The sequence below is a fragment of the Miniopterus natalensis genome, chromosome 14, assembly GCF_054644295.1.
Source record: "Miniopterus natalensis isolate mMinNat1 chromosome 14, mMinNat1.hap1, whole genome shotgun sequence".
Taxonomy (NCBI): domain Eukaryota; kingdom Metazoa; phylum Chordata; class Mammalia; order Chiroptera; family Miniopteridae; genus Miniopterus; species Miniopterus natalensis.
Window position 1 is genome coordinate 9,583,226 of NC_142094.1, and position 19,464 is coordinate 9,602,689.

At 42.2% G+C, this 19,464-nt stretch overlaps 1 protein-coding gene across 1 annotated transcript in view; it reads right to left on the reverse strand.

The window, feature by feature from the left end:
• Positions 1-207: 207 nt before the first annotated feature.
• The window catches only part of ERCC6 (ERCC excision repair 6, chromatin remodeling factor), a 78,487-nt gene continuing 59,230 nt past the window's right edge, over positions 208-19,464 (reverse strand). Inside the window, exons 12-21 of the mRNA XM_016200860.2 lie at positions 16,419-16,514; positions 13,622-13,837; positions 12,784-12,894; positions 11,877-11,996; positions 11,067-11,161; positions 9,633-9,778; positions 8,852-9,547; positions 7,294-7,498; positions 6,629-6,704; positions 208-5,580 (exon numbers count right to left, since the gene is read on the reverse strand). Coding sequence (XP_016056346.2) covers positions 5,164-5,580; positions 6,629-6,704; positions 7,294-7,498; positions 8,852-9,547; positions 9,633-9,778; positions 11,067-11,161; positions 11,877-11,996; positions 12,784-12,894; positions 13,622-13,837; positions 16,419-16,514 — 2,178 coding nt within the window. The 3' untranslated portion in view covers positions 208-5,163. The remainder of the gene's footprint in view (positions 5,581-6,628; positions 6,705-7,293; positions 7,499-8,851; positions 9,548-9,632; positions 9,779-11,066; positions 11,162-11,876; positions 11,997-12,783; positions 12,895-13,621; positions 13,838-16,418; positions 16,515-19,464) is intronic.

The window sequence follows — 19,464 nt, forward strand, 5'->3', positions numbered from 1 at the left end:
TTTTTGGGTGGTGGTGGTGGTGGTTTGTCATCTTAGAATTTTGTCTAGTTATAGTTGCTTTCTAGATAGCAAGTCCATGGGGCCCCTAACACTGCGATTCTGGAAGTGGAAATCTAAGATGTTTTAATGTTGGAAAACTTAACTGTGCACTTTATGACACTAAGAGGGAGATTTGGAGGAGAAAAATTACACAATTAAATAAACAGATGCAGGAAAAGTATTTACTACAACTCAGCACTGGATTCAGGACTGCAAAGGGCATTTCCTTAACCTGACAAAGACCATGTGCTACAAAACAACAGCAACTGTATATTAAACGGTAAAACCTTAGCAGTTTATCTTCAATGTCAGACATAAGACAAGAATGCCAACCACTGTCATTTACATTCATTATCATATTGGAAACATAGAATGTATATATATTGGAATGGAAGAAATGCAAATGTTGTTATTTGCAGCCAACATAACTGTTACATACAGGACAACTGATAGACTATTAGAATTAATAAAAGTTCAGAAAGATTGCTAGATATGACCACTACGTAAAAATCAACAGTAAAATTAGAAAATGAATTTTTAAATGTCACTACTGTAGCAACAAAAACTGTAGGATGATTAGGAATAAATGTAAAATATCAGTGAAAAATACAATGAAATTGTCTTCACAATAAATATGTATTATAAATAGAGTGATATGCCCTATTCATAGATGAGAAACTCATTATTATAATCATCCCCAAGCAATCAAAAACAACAAAATCCAAATATGACAAGGTGATCTCAAAATTTACATGAAACAAAAGTCCAAGAATTACAGCATTTTGGAAAGATGGTGGGAATCATTCTATATATATTGATAGCCAATTATAAAGCTACAGTGATTAAAATGGAGGGTTATTGGCAGTTAGATAAGTGGAGCAATTTAATAGAACAGAGCCCAGCAACATTCCCATAATTACATGGAAATTGAGTATGATGTAGAGGTGGCCTTATGAATGAGGAGGGAAAGGATGAACTATTTTTTTAAAGGTGCCAGGAAAAATAACTATCCTTATGGAGTTCATAAGGGAATATGTCAGAATGTAATCATGAGTTTAGGTTATTAAAGAGGTTGCTAAATAAGTCAACAAAACAAAACATGGAAGGACCAAATTTTACTGTACTTAAATTAAAAATTTCTGTAAAATAAACATAATAAGCAAAGTAGATACACAGATGTTCCAGTTCCTCACATTTTTATGTACAATTGAAAATTCTCACCCCAAACTAAAAATCTACAAAATACCTAGAAATAAGCTTAATATGAAATGTGCAAGATCTTTATGAAAAAAGTTATTAAAAATTTATCCAAGACTATAAAACATTTTAATCTGCCTATCATGATACTGAGAAAAAATATATTAATTATAAAGAAGTCTATTATCCACAATTTTAGTGGAATTTAATAAATTGAATCTAAAAACTCACCCAGAACCGAGTGTACAAGAAGGTAGCAAGGGAGACAGAGGGGAATTGCCCATAGCCAGCAAAACGCATACGGAGTCAAGTAACAGTGAAGAGCAAGGCTGGGAGGACAGACGGCCAGACCCACTGTCCAGAAACAGGCACCTTACCATACAAGAAACTTGGCATTTCAAGTAAGTAAAAGAAAGAACAGACTAGTCAGTAACTGCCTTTTCATTTTTGCTGGGGGTGAGGCGGCTAAACATAAGTAACCAATAGTAAAATTAGGCAAATGTGACATAAACAGGAAACATACAATAGAGGATCTGCAAATGACAACAAACAAACAAACAAAACAAACGAACATAAAATGTTTGGTTTTAAAAGTAATCAGGGAGCCCGGCCAAGCGTGGCTCGGCAGTTGAGCGTCAACCTAGGATCCAGGCAATTGGGGTTCGATTCCCAGTCAGGGCACATGCCCGGGTTGCAGGCTAGGCAGCCAATCAATGACTCTCTCATCATTGATGTTTCTGTCTCTCTCTCTCTCTCCCTCTCCTTTCCTCTCTCTGAAATCAATAAAGATATATTAAAAAATAAAAAATAAAATAAAAATAAATAAAAGTAATCAGGGAAATTCAAATTAAAGCAAGATTATTTTCAACCACAAGATTGGTTAAAAAAAAAAAAAGGAACTACTATCTACTGTTGGCAAGGGTGTTGAGTATGGTCTTCTGAATTGAAGGAAACAGTTTTATGACATCCACTAAAATTAAAAATATACCTGACTTTTAATCCAGCAATTCTATGAAGGTAGAGCTGTAATGACAGGAGTGAAAAGATGTCTTGCATGTTAAAGAAAAAGTTAATTCCCAAATAAGGGTGATATAATCCCATTTATGTCAATCATATAATAAAACAAAACTAGCTGCTGTAATAAAGACAAGCCAAAGGGCAGTGGTTTAAGCAAGTCAGGGATTTATTTCGCTCTTAATAGGTGAAAGGAATTTCTCCAGCCTAGACAGGACTGCTGTCGATACCAGGTCACTGCTTAAGCTCCCACTGGCATCTCAGCCAGCAAGAAAGGGGAATGACAGGAGTGTACACCCAACTCCTTAGTTAAGGGCCTAAGCTGGAAGTTCTACTCACATCTATTGCCTAGTCATGTGGCCACAATTAACTATAAGAGGCTGGAAAACAGCCTTTAGCTGAGCAGCCATGTGTCCAGATACAACTCAGGTACCTTATCCGTAGATGAAGGAGAAAACAGACCTCAGAGCAGCCACCTCTGCCATGTGTAAACAGCTCGGAAGACTACACACCAAATATAGTACTTATCTTGGGAACAGGAGCAAGAGTGGTGGGGAGGCAGTGTATTGCCCAAAATTTTTAAAATAGTAATTAGTATATTTGTATATTAATTTTTTAAATTCACAATTTAAAATCTTTTATTTGTAGCTTGAAACTGATATAACATGTTAAACACATTAAATTACCTATACTGTTCAAAGCTTTTAAAGTTCCAAAAATTAGATTTTAATCTAAATGAGAAAGTTACTCTATATGTTAATGCTATTATACTTAGAGTATCTTTCTCTCAGTCTCTCACCCCGGAACCATAATGGCAATGTTTGTAGACAGTCACACTGAGACACAGGCAGGGCAGTGACCTCCCAAGGTCCCAGCATACTAGTGGCCAAGCCAACTGTGGTGAAGGCCTCCTTGCTTTTACTGCATCATAACTTGACAGGAGTTCCTACTCGTTGAGGTGGCTACAACTTCTCTAACTCAGTACAGTTTAATTTTAGACAATGTCTGTCACCCAAACACTTCCCACTAATTAACTGCATCAGGACTTCAATCTGAGAATGGGACAGAACTCTCTAACAGGCTAATGATTACAAAGATAAAAATAAAACAGGGCTTCTCAGAAACAAAACAGTCATGTCCTGGAATACCTTCTGAGCCAAGTACTCAGTTTAGGATTTACTGACCTGTTTAAAAACCCCTTCTATGGCTTTTAGATAATGATGGCGAGTGAAAAAAATAACTGAATCTTCCTCCTCTAACATATAATGAATCATTCTACAAACAGAAAGAAAATTGAAGAAGCCAGAATCCCCCCAAATCAGCAGAAAATCCTTGTGGTAATCATGACTCTATGACATCACCTGCCAAAGGGGAGGGATTCTTGGTCCAAGCTATTGACAAAATCTGAGTAGAAAAGTAAAACCAAGTCCTCCAACCTAAGATGCATGCTGCCCAGCACAGGCTCTCCCTCACCCCAAGCCCAAACCCCTCTCTCGGGGTGGCAGGGAGAAGCTTACAGAAGATCTGGACACAGCCACTCACTTTCAGCAGGAGTAAAAAATTTAAAAAATTGAATGAGAGGAAGGCAAATATAATACAGAAAAACCAGAGGATAAACAGCAAGCCAGAGAACACAAACCCAAGAAACAAGCACGCTGCACTGTAATAGCTCTAGAACAAAAATTAAGGAATACAATTAATTTAAGAAAAGACTTCAGGACCTGGCCAGTGTGCCCCAGTGGTCCTGGCCCTGGTCGGGGTCCGTGCACGAAGCAACCAATCGATGTTTCTCTCTCCCCCTTTCTCTAAAATAAAAAATAAAATAAAAATAAAAGACTTTAGAGCTGAGATCTTAACAATGAGAAGGAAACAAGAAAAACAAGGCTAAGAAAACAAACAGAGGGTCAAAACACCATCACAGAACTACAGACACATAAATAACAGCCAGAAAGAGAAGCCACTGAGAATCAAACGTCTTAAACAGGAGAGTCATCACGAAGGCAGAGAGAGATGGAAACAGCAGGATAGACAGTAACACACAAGAACAGTGCTGACTATATAGAGCCAACAATGAATGAAATATACAACGTCAAGTTACCTCCCATCACGGAAGCAGAGGGCTGGGAGAGTGGTCCCTACGTGCCAACGGCGGTAGATCTGGTTGAGCTCTGGAGTCACGTTTGTGTGCATGTGTGTGCGTTGGTTGTGTTACTTGTACTTACTTTTGGTTCTGCTTGTTTTTTGTTTTTCTGTTTTTAAGATAACACATTTCATTTTCCTAAAACTGAGAGTCACTGTAGGGACTTTGCTTGGTATAAAACTGAGTACACTACAACTTTCTACAAACACGTCTCATTTATTACCAAGCTATTTCACACTTTACTAATAAAAGTACCTGCCAATTCAACAGCACCTTAAAAGAGAGACTTTAAAGGCGATTAAAATGATTCAAAAGATAAATCTGATTTTCTGGGTGGCAAATGATTAAACATTTTAAAAAGCACCAAAAGTAATGCTTTTACAAGATACTGATGAATTAATTTATTGAATAGGTCTGGCTGAACTTAAGACATGTTTTAGCCCAACAGAAAGCATTCTTGAGATTTCGGGTCCTCAACGAGCAGTAATGTGCTCCTGGACAGCAGCTTTTGGGAAAAGGATCAAATGAGCCCAAGGGCTGTTAAGCCCCTGGTTTTATAACATAATTCACAGTACCAACAAAATTAGCCCAAGTGTTTGTAGAACTTTTAAGTTCCAAAGAATCTCTTCTTTCTTAAAGTTCTAATTATGAGGTAGCTATCATTCAAAGTAAAATCAAATGCAGCCAACCTCTGTTGACAAACATGAGTACTAATCATAATAACTGGAAAATTCCATTGGAAAAAGTCAATTAAAAGTTTAGAAATTAGTTAATCAGCAGTATTCTGGCTTGAGTTTCCAAATTCCTTCACCACCAGAAGTTCTATGAAAAGTACAGAGGTTTCTCAACAGTTCTCGGAAGACACAAGACTGGGAAACTGACAACTTGGACTCAAACTCGCGCAGAATCTCCTGCGTGCTGGCTTGGCCGTCCACGCGGGCCTGGAAGGCGATGAAGTTCCTCATTTCCACCAGGAGGCCATCATGCTCTGCGCTGGGGGGTGGCGCGGAAGCCCCGCCAAGGTGCACGTTTTCACTTTCCAGCCGTTCGGGCAAAATCAGGTGGTTTCTGGCTCTCATTTTAGCCAACAGTGAGGACGAGGCAAGGGCCCCAGATGAGGACTCATCTTCCACCTGCCCACTAAAATGCTCAGAAACGCTATCTTTTCCACTCTTTTTCACGATGCCATCCTGCAGAAGTAAGAGCACTGTACTGACACATTTAACTTCTAATTTACGGTCCCACTAATTTCCCCTAAGGCTCTTCTGAGAAGACATAAAATAACAGGCACGCCGGGGCCAGGGTGGTCAATCTCATGGGGAAAGAATGAGAAACCACCTAGCACAGAGCAAAGGAGAGTCAAGCATCTAAATCCACCCACTATTACAACATTTCCCCAAAAAACAAAAATTGAAAGGACACTATGCACTTGGTAGTCACTCTGAGTGGTGAGAATGCAGGGAGAGCAGAGGGCTGGGGACAGGCTTCCCAAGCAGCTTCTAGGAAGCGGCCTCCAGGAGAAACGAGTCCTGTGGGCACTTCCTGTTCCTCCCAAAGTTGCCTTGATCTAGGCTGGCACTGGGGTAAGGGGCAAGGCTGAGTTGTGCTTCTTCACTTTTAAATCATTTTATTCTTTATTTTATTGCTCACGTGTTGCCTTAAAAACCACAAAGGTTCTCTATTCCTAACTGTGTCTGTATTATCTTAAAATAGGAGTCTGGACCTGGGAGTTTTCCAATTTTATCAGTAACATAGCCCTTACCCATGAAAGACCAGAGAGTGCTCAGTGGAGCACAGCACTCGGGAGTGAGTTACAGGACAGGAAGAGATGGTGCAGAGCTCTGGCAGCTGGTGAATTACAAGCATTCTAGGCAGTTTCTAGACCTTTATTCTAAAGGGCAGTGGTCTTTGGAATTGGTGCTGGACCTCTGAACGGGGCAGGCTGCATGGGCAGTGATTCACATGTCACCTATCTCTGTATTAACTGCCTCCTATATTAACTTTCTAAGGGCAAAATAGAGATTCTGCTCCAGATCTTGGGTTAAAGACTTTTTCTTTGAGAAAGTTAGCTGGCCCTTTTCGATTCAAATGAAAGTGCTTTATAAATCATAGCAGACAGCACAAATAGCAGGTGTCATTATGCCAGAGACTTTTTTCACATCAGAACTGGGTTAAATTTTCATGACAATTCAATCAGGTCCATCTCACACACGGAAAGCAGACAGGCTGTCATATTACCTGGCATTTCTCCTTCGGAGATGTTGAAGGATGCTGCACAGAGAAGCTGGAATTCCTTTTCTGACCAAATCTACTCCTAAATAAGGAAAAGAATAATAGTAGATAAAATGTTGTTTTTGTGACTTAAGAGATAAAAGTAACTTCTCAACAACTAAACTCTTCCTGGAAAGGTTTTTTTCTGCATGATTCTTTCATAACCATGACACCAATTCCTCTATTCTCTCCTGGGAAGTAACTGCTGTGTCTCGAGTAAGAGCCACTCAAGATCCTTGTTCAACACATGATGGAAACTTCCCTCAATCCCAGGTAGGAAAATCCTTCCAAAAGAGTATACTGAACAGCATAGCAACTGCTGATTGTTGAAAATTGGATAAGCATCTTATTAAGGTTTAACCGTGATTCTGCATCTCTTACTATTTTTAACTAAACAGATCAGTTCTCCTTTCCCTGAAAAATGGCTTTGGAAAGCAGGGACGAAAGCAAGGAAGAAGGTAAGATTACAACTGTGTTTCCCCCAAGTCACAAAAGTTGGCTGACCCAATCCCTCCCTGAGAGATTTTCTATTACTGCAGATTATCAGGATAGGTGCCATGGCTGCCCTGACTTCATTCCAAGCCTGGGTGGACTGGCCTTCTCACAAGCACAGCAGGGCAGCAAGTTCTTACTTCATTCCTGCTGGTGCCCCAGAAATCCCCCTGTGGCCGGTCCAGGTGGGAACACCAGACTCTGCCCCCAGACACCGCAGCCGAGAGAGTCGTAGTGCCTTCAGGGCGTCCTGGGCCACTCGGTTGGCCTCTGCCTCCACTAGCACATAATCGGCGCTGGCTCCATCCATGATGGCATCGTGCTTCATGACACTGTGCACACCAACTAGCAAAAACACAGGAAACGTGCTATATCAAGTTGTTACCAATCAGTTTTTCTTCTGTTTAGTCTAGCATGTTGTGGGTTTATTCATTCATAAAAAATGAACATTTTTAGCTGCTATTTACCAAGACCCAGAAACTTACATGCGATGGCTATGTATCTCCATCACACCGTATGAGGTAGAGACTGTTACTACCCGTTTTACAATAACTGAAGCATAACGCTCTGATCGCAACGTCAGCATGACCTCTTCCCACCTATCTAGAAAAATCTGAAAACCTTCTATTCATAAATTCTTCACTGAAGGGAAAAGTATAAACCAGAATTATAGAAATTCTAAAATGTAACCACCATGAAAATACTACATATCAGAAGAATTTAATGAATTTTCCACATATCACTGGAAAACTCATAGCCTTAAGTATTTATATCAATAAAAATAAAAAAATAAAAATTAAGCCAAAAAATTCACCGGAACACAACAAAAACAAAAGCACAAGGAGAAAGCAAGGAAGATAAAAGTAAAAATTAATGAGGCAGAGAATAATCATGGGTCTAATTAATAAATAAAAATCTTGGTTTACTGAAAAACAAAATCACAAAATAGACAACCACTAGCTTAACTTGATCAAGAAAAAGAAGTGGGGGGAAGATACAAAATTAGAAATGACAAGGGGGAAATGATCTAGAAACGGAAGCAAATTCAAAAGAAATATTACAAGAGTATTTTCTATATCTCTATGCAAATAAACTTGAAAACTAGACAAAACAGGTAATTTGCTAGAAAATTACCAAAGACAGTGATGTGCAGAAGTCAGAGTGTTTGCCACACTGCACAGTGACTGCCAGGCCTCAACAGGCCCACACCCCCAGCGACGACTAAGCGTGGACTGCCCGTCCCCCAGGGTCCTGAGCAATTGTTGAGTCTGCTTTCCTAATGGTTCTCCCCTGATGTCAGCCATTCAGCTTTCCTGCTTCCGAAGTGCCTGCCTCTGGACATACCCCTGCCTCTCCCCCCTATGCTGTTACTTTAATCTCCTGTGGTTGAAAAATCAGATAAATATAGCATATAGAGAAATTAATGTTCAGACAGTACAAATCCATTTAAAGCACTGCACCCTTCCCATAAGTGGTTATATCAAGTACTATTGTTTCCAAAGTTTCAAATACTTCTAGGCCTTCAAAAAAGAGAGGTGAATACGATTTTCAAAACTGTCATTAAATTTCAAATCTTAATTTTAGAAGAAAAAATACTCCCAGTGGAGCCCCCTCTGCACTAGCAGTAGGGCTGCTCCTGCTGAAAAGGCCTACGCGTGTTCTGTTCCCAGCACAATGGTAAATTCAGCAAAGGGTTACCTGACTTCTTGAAAAGCTTTTCTAAAACATAGTCATCACTGCTCTGCTGCTTGTTCCCACTCTCGTTTTCACTGTCCTGCTTCTGGTACTTTCTTTTCTTCACAAGGTGTGGAATTCGAGTTCCTTCAAACTTGGCGTCTCTGTGACACTTCGAGCCCTTAGGCTTTCGCTTTGGCCTCAGAAGCTTTTCCGGGGTCTCTTCTTCTGCCACACTGTGTTTGGTTTTTGATTTGTGCTTATAAAAATTATTTTCCATTTGTTCATTTTCCCAGAGGGGTTCCGTTTGAATCTGGCAGCTTTCTCTTTTATCAGAAAGATCTGGCTTTTCAGCGATGTCTTCCTCGCCAGATGTCCTATACGTTTTACTGACTCTTGGAGAAGTTGAACACGCCCCATCTGCACTTTGCACTGAGTCCTCCAGTCCTCCAGGAGGCTCATCTGTCTCCTCTGCAAGTCTGTCACTGTGAGCACTAGATGTCTGAGGGGCCTCTCGCAGAACGTCACCTTGATTAAAAGGTACTGCACTTACTTCAGCCCCTACAGCTGTAGCTGTCTCTTCAAAGGCTGTGCCATCACTGGCAGGTGCTTTAGAATCAGAGAGCTCTTTGCATATTGGAACGTTATGGTCTGTTCCAAAGGCCAGTTGAAGTTTTCTTTTTAAATGGCATTTGGGTGTCTGAACATCTGAGCCAGTTCCTGTAAAAGGAGAAAACACACTAGTGTTACATTTCATAATTCTGATATAATTTATTCCTTCGAGTTAAATGACTTTCTGTAATACCTGCAAAAATAGCACTTGTTTCAGTGCTCTGGGATGCATCAGGACTGGTCAGAGTAAACAGCTCATAAAGGTCATTGGACTTGAAAAACCGCCGCTGCTTCGGGTCTTTTAGCACTCTATTTGTCAGAAATTGCTTGAAGATTTGTCTGAAAGATAAAAATTACACTGGTAGGAAACAATATGTAGCTCTACCTCGGAATTCTAATTATAAAACAATGTAGGAGAGATATGATCATTGCAGCTGTATGGATGTCTAAAATCCCCAAAACTTTTAACCTTGGAAATTACAATTCAAGAAGTTCATAAAACATCAGGTGGTCTCGCATGTTTTACAGAATTTAAGTTAGAAACACTAATTTATTATTATTATTCATACCCAAGGGGTTTCTGTAACTTCCAAGATTCACCGCATTTCAAGAAACACCTTTTCACGCACATCCAAATGATGCACAGCCTGTCTAAGCTGGAAAGAGCCAGCCTCCTGGCTCCTGGACCAGGGCGCCCCTGCCTATGCAGGGCTTCCCATGATGGGGCTCAGCAAACTCTTACCTGGGCTTTGCAAAGATTTCACTGGGAGCTATCTCACCAGCTGCCACCTCCTGAGACCCACTCCATGCTAGAGCCCCATACCAATGTCACTCAAAGCAGCCCTGCCAGCGTAACTGCTTATTCCTCAGGCTAAGGCGTGTATTTCTAAGATCAGGCCTCTCAGGACTCAACTCATCTCCAGCCCTCTCAACCAGGCCCCTTAAGAACATGCACATCCCACGAGTGGCCCAGCACATGGTGGAAAGCAGCAGTCTTCCTATATGAGTTGGCATGTGGCTCAATCAAGTCTTCAGCAGGGGAGAGGGGGAAACTGGCAATATCTCCATCCCATTGTTTGAAGTTAGCCTTGCCCAAATCTCCTCCTCTTTATAGAGAGAAAGAAGGAGAAAAAAAAGAGGCGTCCTGGTCAACCTTTCTCTGTGGGGCATCTGACTCAAGGCCCATAGCACACTCACACCAATGACACCCACACTGATGACGCCCGCGTGCTATTTATAAATACAAATGTTACCATTTCAACTTTGTCACGTCTTAAAATTTTTCTGAAGATGGCACACTGTATAGTAGGTAGGAACATTTCTCTCAAATAACAATATGAAGTTTAAACATAAGTAGTCCTTGGAGTTTAGTAAGGTAGAAAAATGACCATGTTCAAAGACATTTTAAAAAACTTACAATAAGCCATTTAAAAAAAACTAAAGTAAGGCTTACTTTAGTAAGAAAGAAAAAAAACAAAAATTTTTAAAAATTATATTATCCCTCAGGTTACAGCAACTATTGCTCCAAGATGGAAAGACTTTAAAACAGAGCTTTATAAAAGCCCTGCTTGCCCTCGGCGTGTGCTTCTGCCCGCCACAGTCCAGGAGTGGGCACAGCTGCACTGACCGGTGGTAGATCTTCTCCTCAATGGTGCCCGCAGTCAGGAGCCTGTACACCGTCACCTGCTTCCTCTGGCCTATCCTCCAGGCGCGCTCCCGGGCCTGCAGCACAGAGGTAAGATCAACAGGGGCCTCCCAGTAAAGAGCACTGACTAAGGGAAAGAGAGACAGCTGGTTGCTGCCTTCCACTCCCAAAGTGAGAATTTGGGCTAATGAGGCTAAATACACCTAAGGTCTGTTATGGAAGGTCAACAGGCAAGTGAGAGAGAGACCAATCTCTCTACCTGAAACACAACACGTGTCTGTAAGGTCACACATCCTCTTTTCCAGCCCTGGTGATGGATGCCATAAGCAAACTGCTGGAACGCTTTCTGCCCATGGGGCTGGAAGGTGTCCTCCTCATGCTGAAGACCAGGCAGCAGCAAGGGGAAGCCAAAGTGCCCATGAGCACTGAGGACACTGCCAGGTGCTAGCCATTAAAACACAGCTGACCCCGCACAGTCAAATATCCAGTGTAGCTTCTGACTCCCCCAAAACTTAACTACTGATGGCATACTACTGAAGGAGGCCTTATTGATAATATAACTGTTGGTAAGCACATATTTTATATGTTATATGTATTATATACTGTACTCCTACAACAAAGTAAGCTAGAGAAAAGGAAATGTTAGGAAAAAAATAAAAAAGATAAAATACATACATTTACTGTATTTATTAAAAAAAAAACACAGATAAATGGACCAACACAGTTCAAACCTGTGTTATTCAAGGGTCAGCTATCTGTCACCAACCCAACCCTTTATAAAAATAAACAGACCTGTGTGTCGGTGCTCGGGTTCCAGTCGGGATCGTAGATAATGACTCTGTTTGCTCCTGTCAGGTTGACACCCAAGCCACCCACCCGAGTGGTTAGAAGAAACACAAATATGGATGTGTCCTAGAGGTGAGACACACAGCACTTAGTATGCACATTTAAGACCAGAATCTCTGCCCTTCCATACTCTACACATAGAAATATCCCTGATATAAGGAATGGGTTATGTCCTAAACACCTTCAGTCAGTCAAGATGCCATCTCACAACTCCTTTTTTCGAAGAAAAAAAAAAATATATGTATTTTTAGCCCAGCCGGGCATGGCTCAGTGGTTGACCATCGACCTAGGATCCAGGAGATCAAGGTTCAATTCCCAGTCAGGGCACATACCTGGGTTGTGGGCTCAATCCCTAGTCGGGGGCACGCAGGAGGCAGCTAATCAATGACGACACTCTCATCATTGATGTGTCTCTCTCTCTCTCATTGATTTCAGAGAGAGGAAGGGAGAGGGAGAGAGAGACAGAGAGAGAGAGAGATACATCAATGATAAGAGAAAGTCACTGACTGGCTGCCTCCTGCATGCCTGCTATTAGGCTGTGACCGGAATCGAACCATGACCTCCTGGTTCATAGGTTGAGGCTCAACCACTCAACCATGCTGGCTGGGCACAACTATTCTTAATATGAATATTAGTAATATGTAAAAGTTGGGCTTTCAAAAAATATATAAACATATTAATAATTTTAAACACACACCCCAATAATCCAGAAATGCACAGAGTTAAAAGCAAAAAGTCCCCCTCCACCTGCTGCCCAACCCAGATATAAGCACTACTTAGGCAGGTGTGCAAACTTCCTGTCCCTCTGCCTACAGCAGCGTTCTCTGAGGTTCCTGTTGTAGTCACTTGTTACCTCATTGTATCTTGTAATCAGTGGTTGTCTTGAAGCTATGGTTGTGGTACCATCCATTTTGAGATAGGAATACTTCCGGGCTCTAAGGAAAACTTCAAGTATGTCCAACATCTGTTTGGGAGAGGGGGTGAAGGATAAAAGTTTAAAAATCAAATACACATCCCCAGTGAGTGCTTCCACACTTGCGTAAACAGTCACACTTTCCCACTAGTCTTAAATTAAAAGGGTTTCTTGCCCAGGCTGATGTGGGTCAGTGGTTAGAGCACTGGCCTGTGCACCAAAGGGCTGCAGGTTCAATTCCCCATCAAGGGCACATAGCTGGGTTGCAGGTTCAATCCCCAGCCCCAGTTGGGGGTATGTGGGAGGCAACCAATCGATGTGTCTCTCTCACACTGATGTCTCTCTCCCTCTCTCTCTCTCCTCTTCCCTCCCTCCCTTCCACTCTGTCTAAATATCAACAGAAAAAATATCCTCCAGGGTAGGATTAACAACAAAAAACTAAAAGGGTTTCTTGCTTTGAGGTAGGGAAATTGCTATTTTTGTTATATAGTATTTTTGGCATTTCTCTCCTGTTAATTCTTATACATTTTATAAATAGCTGAGCATTTATTTGAGTTCAGGCCCAAATTCACCCAGACCCCAGAATCACATAGTAACTAAGCCTTTTTAAAAAGCCAACTTCTGGGTGCCAAATCTAGAGAAAGAGCTAAGCTCCCAGAGAGATTAACAGTAGACTTGCTTTGGGAATCATTATTTTAGATTATATCCCATATTCTGGATTAATAATTATAAGCCATAAAGAATCACCTTGCCTCGTGTACGAGAGTTGTCTACTCACCTGTCTTGACTGAGAAAACAGCAGCACTCGCTGACCCTGCTTATGCCATATCTTCAACAAGGACTCAACAACGATCATTTTCCCAGAACGCTTCCAGTATCCAAACTGATCCTCCTCTGGTTCATTATCTGAAATACCTTTGAGATTCTTGGGGCCTCCAGAAAAGAGATCAGGGTGGTTGCAAATTTTTCTTAGGGCTATCAGTCCAGAGAAAATCTATGGTATAAAAGAATTATGTGCACTCAAGACCATTTCATGTATACTCATATTCACTCAGGAAGGAAGGGAAGGAGGCTGTTTGGTACGTAACAGATTAAGAAGTAATTCTTCACTAGCTTCTTAGTGTCCTCCCTAATCACAGCATATTAGGAGCTGGAAGAAATCCACCTTCATGCATCTTCTTCTCCTGATAGGGCAAGTTCTCTAGAAAAAAATTCTATTGGACCAAATATATCTATAGGGGTAATCTTCAATTACTAGCTATTTATTTTCCCTCACTAGAAAAAAGGTATGCAGTTCACAGCATTAGAAAAACTTGATATATAAAACTGACTCAACTTTTAAATACAAATAAAAAATGTCATGCCTATCTAAATTGGCAGAAATCAGTCATGTGACTTAGCAAATGCATTTAAATATTACACTCCTAAGTGCCTTATCTAAAGTTCTATAATTTAGTATGAGTCAGAGTTTTACATTAGTATTATATCAGAAATATATTTGCATGGAAAATACATAAAAAGAAAAGATATGAAGGGTAATTCACTCAGCAGGACACTGACCAGGGTAACTGCCTGCCTTCGAAGCCTGGCAGGAAGCATCAGTCACAACTTTCAGAGGGAGAGTGACTCACATCAAGCTCACCAGCATAAAGCTCAACCATGAAAAGATAAATCATAAATTAAGCCAGGTAATCAAAGAGTATGACAGTTCTGACCAGTAAACAACAGTTAAACAAATACACTATAAAAGATCTGGACATGCCCGGCTGGCATGGCTCAGCAGTTGAGCATGTACCTACGATCCAGGTGACTGAGGTTCCATTCCCCGAACATGCCTGATTCAGGCTCGATCTCCAGCAGGGGTGTGCAGGAGGCAGCCGATCAATGACTCTCCCTTACTGGTGTTTCTCTCTCTCTCTCCCTCTCCCTTCCTCTCTCTGAAATCAATAAAGATATATATATATATATATTAAAAAAATATCTGAATAAGTCAGGAACATTGTCAAAATTCGAGTCATCCAAACTCATCTTTCTTCCCCTAGGCCTATGCTGTCCAACACAGCAGTCATAAGCCACATGTGGCCACTAGGTACAGGAAGTGTGGCATCTAAAACTGAGATGAGCCACATATGTAAAATACAGCTGACCCTTGAACAACACAGTTTGAAATGAGAAGGCCTTCTTAGATACAACTTTTTTCAGTAAATACAGTCAGCCCTCCATATCACAGGTTTAGCATCCGTGGATTCAACCAAACACTGATTGAACCAGTATTTTGATCTGAGGCTGGGAATCACACATGGAGAGGGCCAACTGTATGCACTGTTCTACACCATTTTTATTAAGGGATTTGAGCACCTTTGGATTTTGGTATCCGTGGGGGATCCTGGAACCAATCTCCCTCGGATACCAAGGGATGACTACAATTAAGTTTTTGAGGAGTCAAAGTTAAAAGCAGGTTTTTGACTGTGTGGGGTGGGGCTCTAGCACTTCAACCCCTGAGTTGTTTAAGGGTCAACTGTATCCAATTTTGATGACTTAATACAAAAAAAGAGTAAAATATCTCAATAATTACTGATTACATAGTCAAGCATTCTGGGTTTATCAGGTTAAATATGTATATTAAAAGAACTGATTTTGCCATTCTTCTTTATCTTGTTTCATGTGACTACTGGAAAACTTGAGTCACACGTGTGGTTTGCACTGCATCCTGTCCCTAACTGGACAGTGTGGATCTAGACCATCAAAGGCTTCACAACTGGGAAACACATGAAGATAAAGGGAAGTTTAGGACAGAAGAATAAATATGAATAATTTTAAAACCTCCAATAGAAGACAAAATAAGAAATTATGAGAGATGGTCAGAAGGACCGACATGATTTAACCTGGAGGAAAAGCATGCAGATGATACGGAACACAGGTAGCCACGTCCCCTGCATTCGTCTCTTTATCTGCCTCCACAGGCAAGTAGGAAGGCATGTACCTTGGAGCATACCGTGCCACTCAGCTGTACCTCCGATGAGGACAGATAAAGGACTAAGAAAGTGTACATGTCAAATAAATAAAGCACAATTTAAGATCCTGAAACACAAACCCACTGAATGGTTTACATGAAGTTTTAGACTTAAATGCTGATTATAAACCTACTACATACACTTATTGAACAGACATTTACCCACAGATTGCTGAGTCCAGCCAATAACTAAAATGTTATAATAGAAAAAATTATAATGATAATTCCTCCTCCATGAGCATACTAACCCCAGCAGGGTGAGGCTGATCCCCCCATTCTGCATGGGATCCACAGTCCCCGAAGGACTCACCATTACAGACGTGTCATCTAGAGCTGCTCTTCCACTAGACCACTGGTGTTGGGTTCAAGTACAACAGTACTCCACCCAGACAAAAAGGGAGCATGCTGGCTTTTAATCGTGTGCTCTCTTACTTCTGCAAGGGTTCCAAATGAAGTGAAGGCTGGCACTGAAATGTTTTCAAGAGAGTACAGTCCCCCTGACTGGTACTAGTTTCTGTTCTTTCTCTGCTTTAATTTCTCTAGCTTCCATCATTTAACTGACCTGCATCTCTCCATTGAGAATTCTGTAAACTTCTTTGGAATCAATGAAGTTTTGGTAGACTTTCTGTTGCTCATCTGTAAGACGACAAAATAAGACCTAAGGGGGGAAAAACAGAGGAACTATAATTTCAAAATCAACAAAATTTCCTAATCAAAACAGCACAATGTATGCAATTTTTAACAATCTCATGTGTAAAAAAACAAAATGAAGCTACATGTCAGAACTGAACAATGAGTACAGTTCCCTCCTCTCACCAGCCCCCATTTCTGTCATCTATCTACCTCTTGGTCCCCACCCCACTGTCCCCAAAGTCCCTGAAGACTGGCTCCTTGCTCACAGGAAGGTTCAGGACTAGGAGCACAGACCTGTGTCCATCCTAGCCAACAAGTGTCAGACCACTCACCTCCCACACCCTCGCCCACACTCCAAGTCAGCACACCTAGGCTGCGACCTTCACTGTACCTGCACTGCCCCTTCCCTGGAGATCTGTGCAGGTCCCGACGCTCACCAGACTCTCTGGCAGCAGCCCCTACCCCCAGCCCCACTGCAGTAGCTGCTTCATGCCCTCATGTCCTCTGACTCTGCTGCTCCACTCTCTGTCCACCACCGCCACCTCACAGCTTGACTTTATTCCTTGGCTAGTCATATTCCCAAGGAATTTCCCTTCAGCCACCCTCTGCCACCCGCTGCATCTGCCCTGCAAACTTCCAAATGGAGACCACCTGGCCCTCCTGCTCTGCTCCTCTCAGAAAGTGCTGAGCCTGTTGGAGAACGTCACCCTGAGGCCCCAGCCTACAGGGCGACCCCCTATGCACTCTGCCCAACACCTTCCACAACCCAGAATGGCTGGAACAACACTCCTCACTCTCCCCAAGCCACCCACCACCTACGCTGTCTCAACCTCTCCTTAAAAACAGTAAGAAACAAAACAACAACAAGGACTGAGGCTATTAGGCACAAGTCTCTAGCTTTCACTCCTGAAAATGTATCTCCTCCTCCACCTACTTCAGCTTATTTCCCTTTATTCTCAGAGGAAGAGGTTCCCAATGGAGTCAAGAGCGACCCTTCAGCCTCTCTACCATATCTGAAAGCCCTCTCATCTTCCTCAGGACTGAGGTACCCTTAGGCTCTCCAAACACTGAGGGGAAAGCCCCTGGTGGTTTCATGGCCAGTCACCAGCTCCGCTTCCTCACTTTCCAGTCCCTCATGAGCCCAGCACGCTCCGGAGGGCGCCTCCGCTGGTACCACTGAAACGGTCATGGGTGAGGTCACTAATAAGCTCCTAGTTGCCCAGATACACCCATCCCCAGGGTGGACTGATTCCACCTCCCCTGGCCCCCTCTGGCCTTTCTGCATGGCCTCGCGCCTCCTGCACGCTCTCCTCGGTGTTGCTGTCCCTTGGGCTGCCTGTCTCCTGGTTCTATACAGACCCCCTGGGCACGCTCACCCCGTCCTAACTTCAATACCTTCTCTGCTCACAGGTCACCTACACCCCAGCCCAGAACTCTCCTCAGAGTTTAACCCCATTTGCTGCCTACAGGCAAGTAGATATTCCACAAGCACCTCAAATGGAACCTAAATTAAACTCATCAGCAGTCTCCTCTGAGTTTGTCCTTTTAAAGCCTCTGTCCCAGCAGATCCACCCCAGCATCCGAGGGAGAAGGGGAATCAGAGGCCCCTCAGCTTCCTGCTGCTAGCCTCACCTTGCCTCGGTTCAGACCCACATCCCTTCTCCAAAGGACTCTGGGGGACTGGCTAACTCATCCCTTTGCCTCCATTTTCTTTCCTCTTCAATGCTTTCAAAAGCTACCTAAGTAATCTTTCTAAAATATGAACCTGAGTCCCTGGCCAGCGTAGCTCAGCTGTTGAGCACTGATCTAGGATCCAGGAGATGGAGGTTCGATTCCCAGTCAGGGCACATGCAGGGTTGTGGGCTGGGTCCCCGATAGGGGGAGTGCAGGGGGAGGCCTGTCAATGACTCTCATCATTAATGTTTCTCTCTCTCTCTCTCTCCTTCTCCCTCTCTCTGAAATCAATAAATACACATTTTTAAAATAAATGAATAAATAAAATATGAACCTGAGTATTTATAATTCTTAATTTTTTAAACTCACATTTCAGTCCTTTAAAAATGGCAACAGAAGAGCCTCCCCTCTCAATCACCAAGTTAATTCAACAAGTTAGTCACCAGGTAACTAGTGTCCACAGCCACACTGTTTTAGGTGTCATGCGGAACCTAAAGATGGGTAAGACAAACCCCCACCTCGAGGAGTCCAGTCTAGGAGAGGCTCTAGTGGAAAGCCTGTGAGGTCTTCTGTGTGTGTGTCTGTGGAGGTGGGAAAACCTTCAGGAAGAGGGAACCTCAGATGCAAATAGAAGGAAAAGTGGCGCGTCTTTAAAAAAATAGGAAGTAATTTGCCTTGGTAAAAATAAATTGTCGCAAATAAACTAAATAGATCTTCTTCATTGGGAGAGGAATATCAAAAGTATTTTGGTGAGAAGCCTCAGATAAACTAATCCAGCAACACTCTAATACTGAATGGAGTGGGGAGTGCCGACGGCTGGAGACCAGTCAGACCAACTGCGCTGATCTGTGAAGATGTGAGGCAGCATGAGAGAACGAACTACCACGGAGAAATCAACCACCAGAGCAACTGACTGATGTGGAATTGGAGACAGCTCAGAGGGCTGTGGCCTGAGCAACTGGCAGGAATGGGAGACCTATAGGGAAATGCTAACACGGGCTAAACCTGAAGATGAGTTCAGGGTAGGGAGGGAAGAGGCAGCAATGAAAGTAGCCTTGATGACCAATCTCTAAGATCCTTAGAGCTTCAACACTCAAAATTCACATGGCAATTATTTTTAGATGCTAAATAGAAGGTGTGGTCATCTTCTGAGACAACAGAACACTAGGATGAAATTTAAAAGGAAGATCCTTTTAAAGCCTAAGTCAGATGAGGTCACTCCTTGCTCAGTATCTTCCTGTGAATTTCCTCTAGTCTTCACCATGACCACTGGACCTGGTGACCTGGCCACCAATCTGACT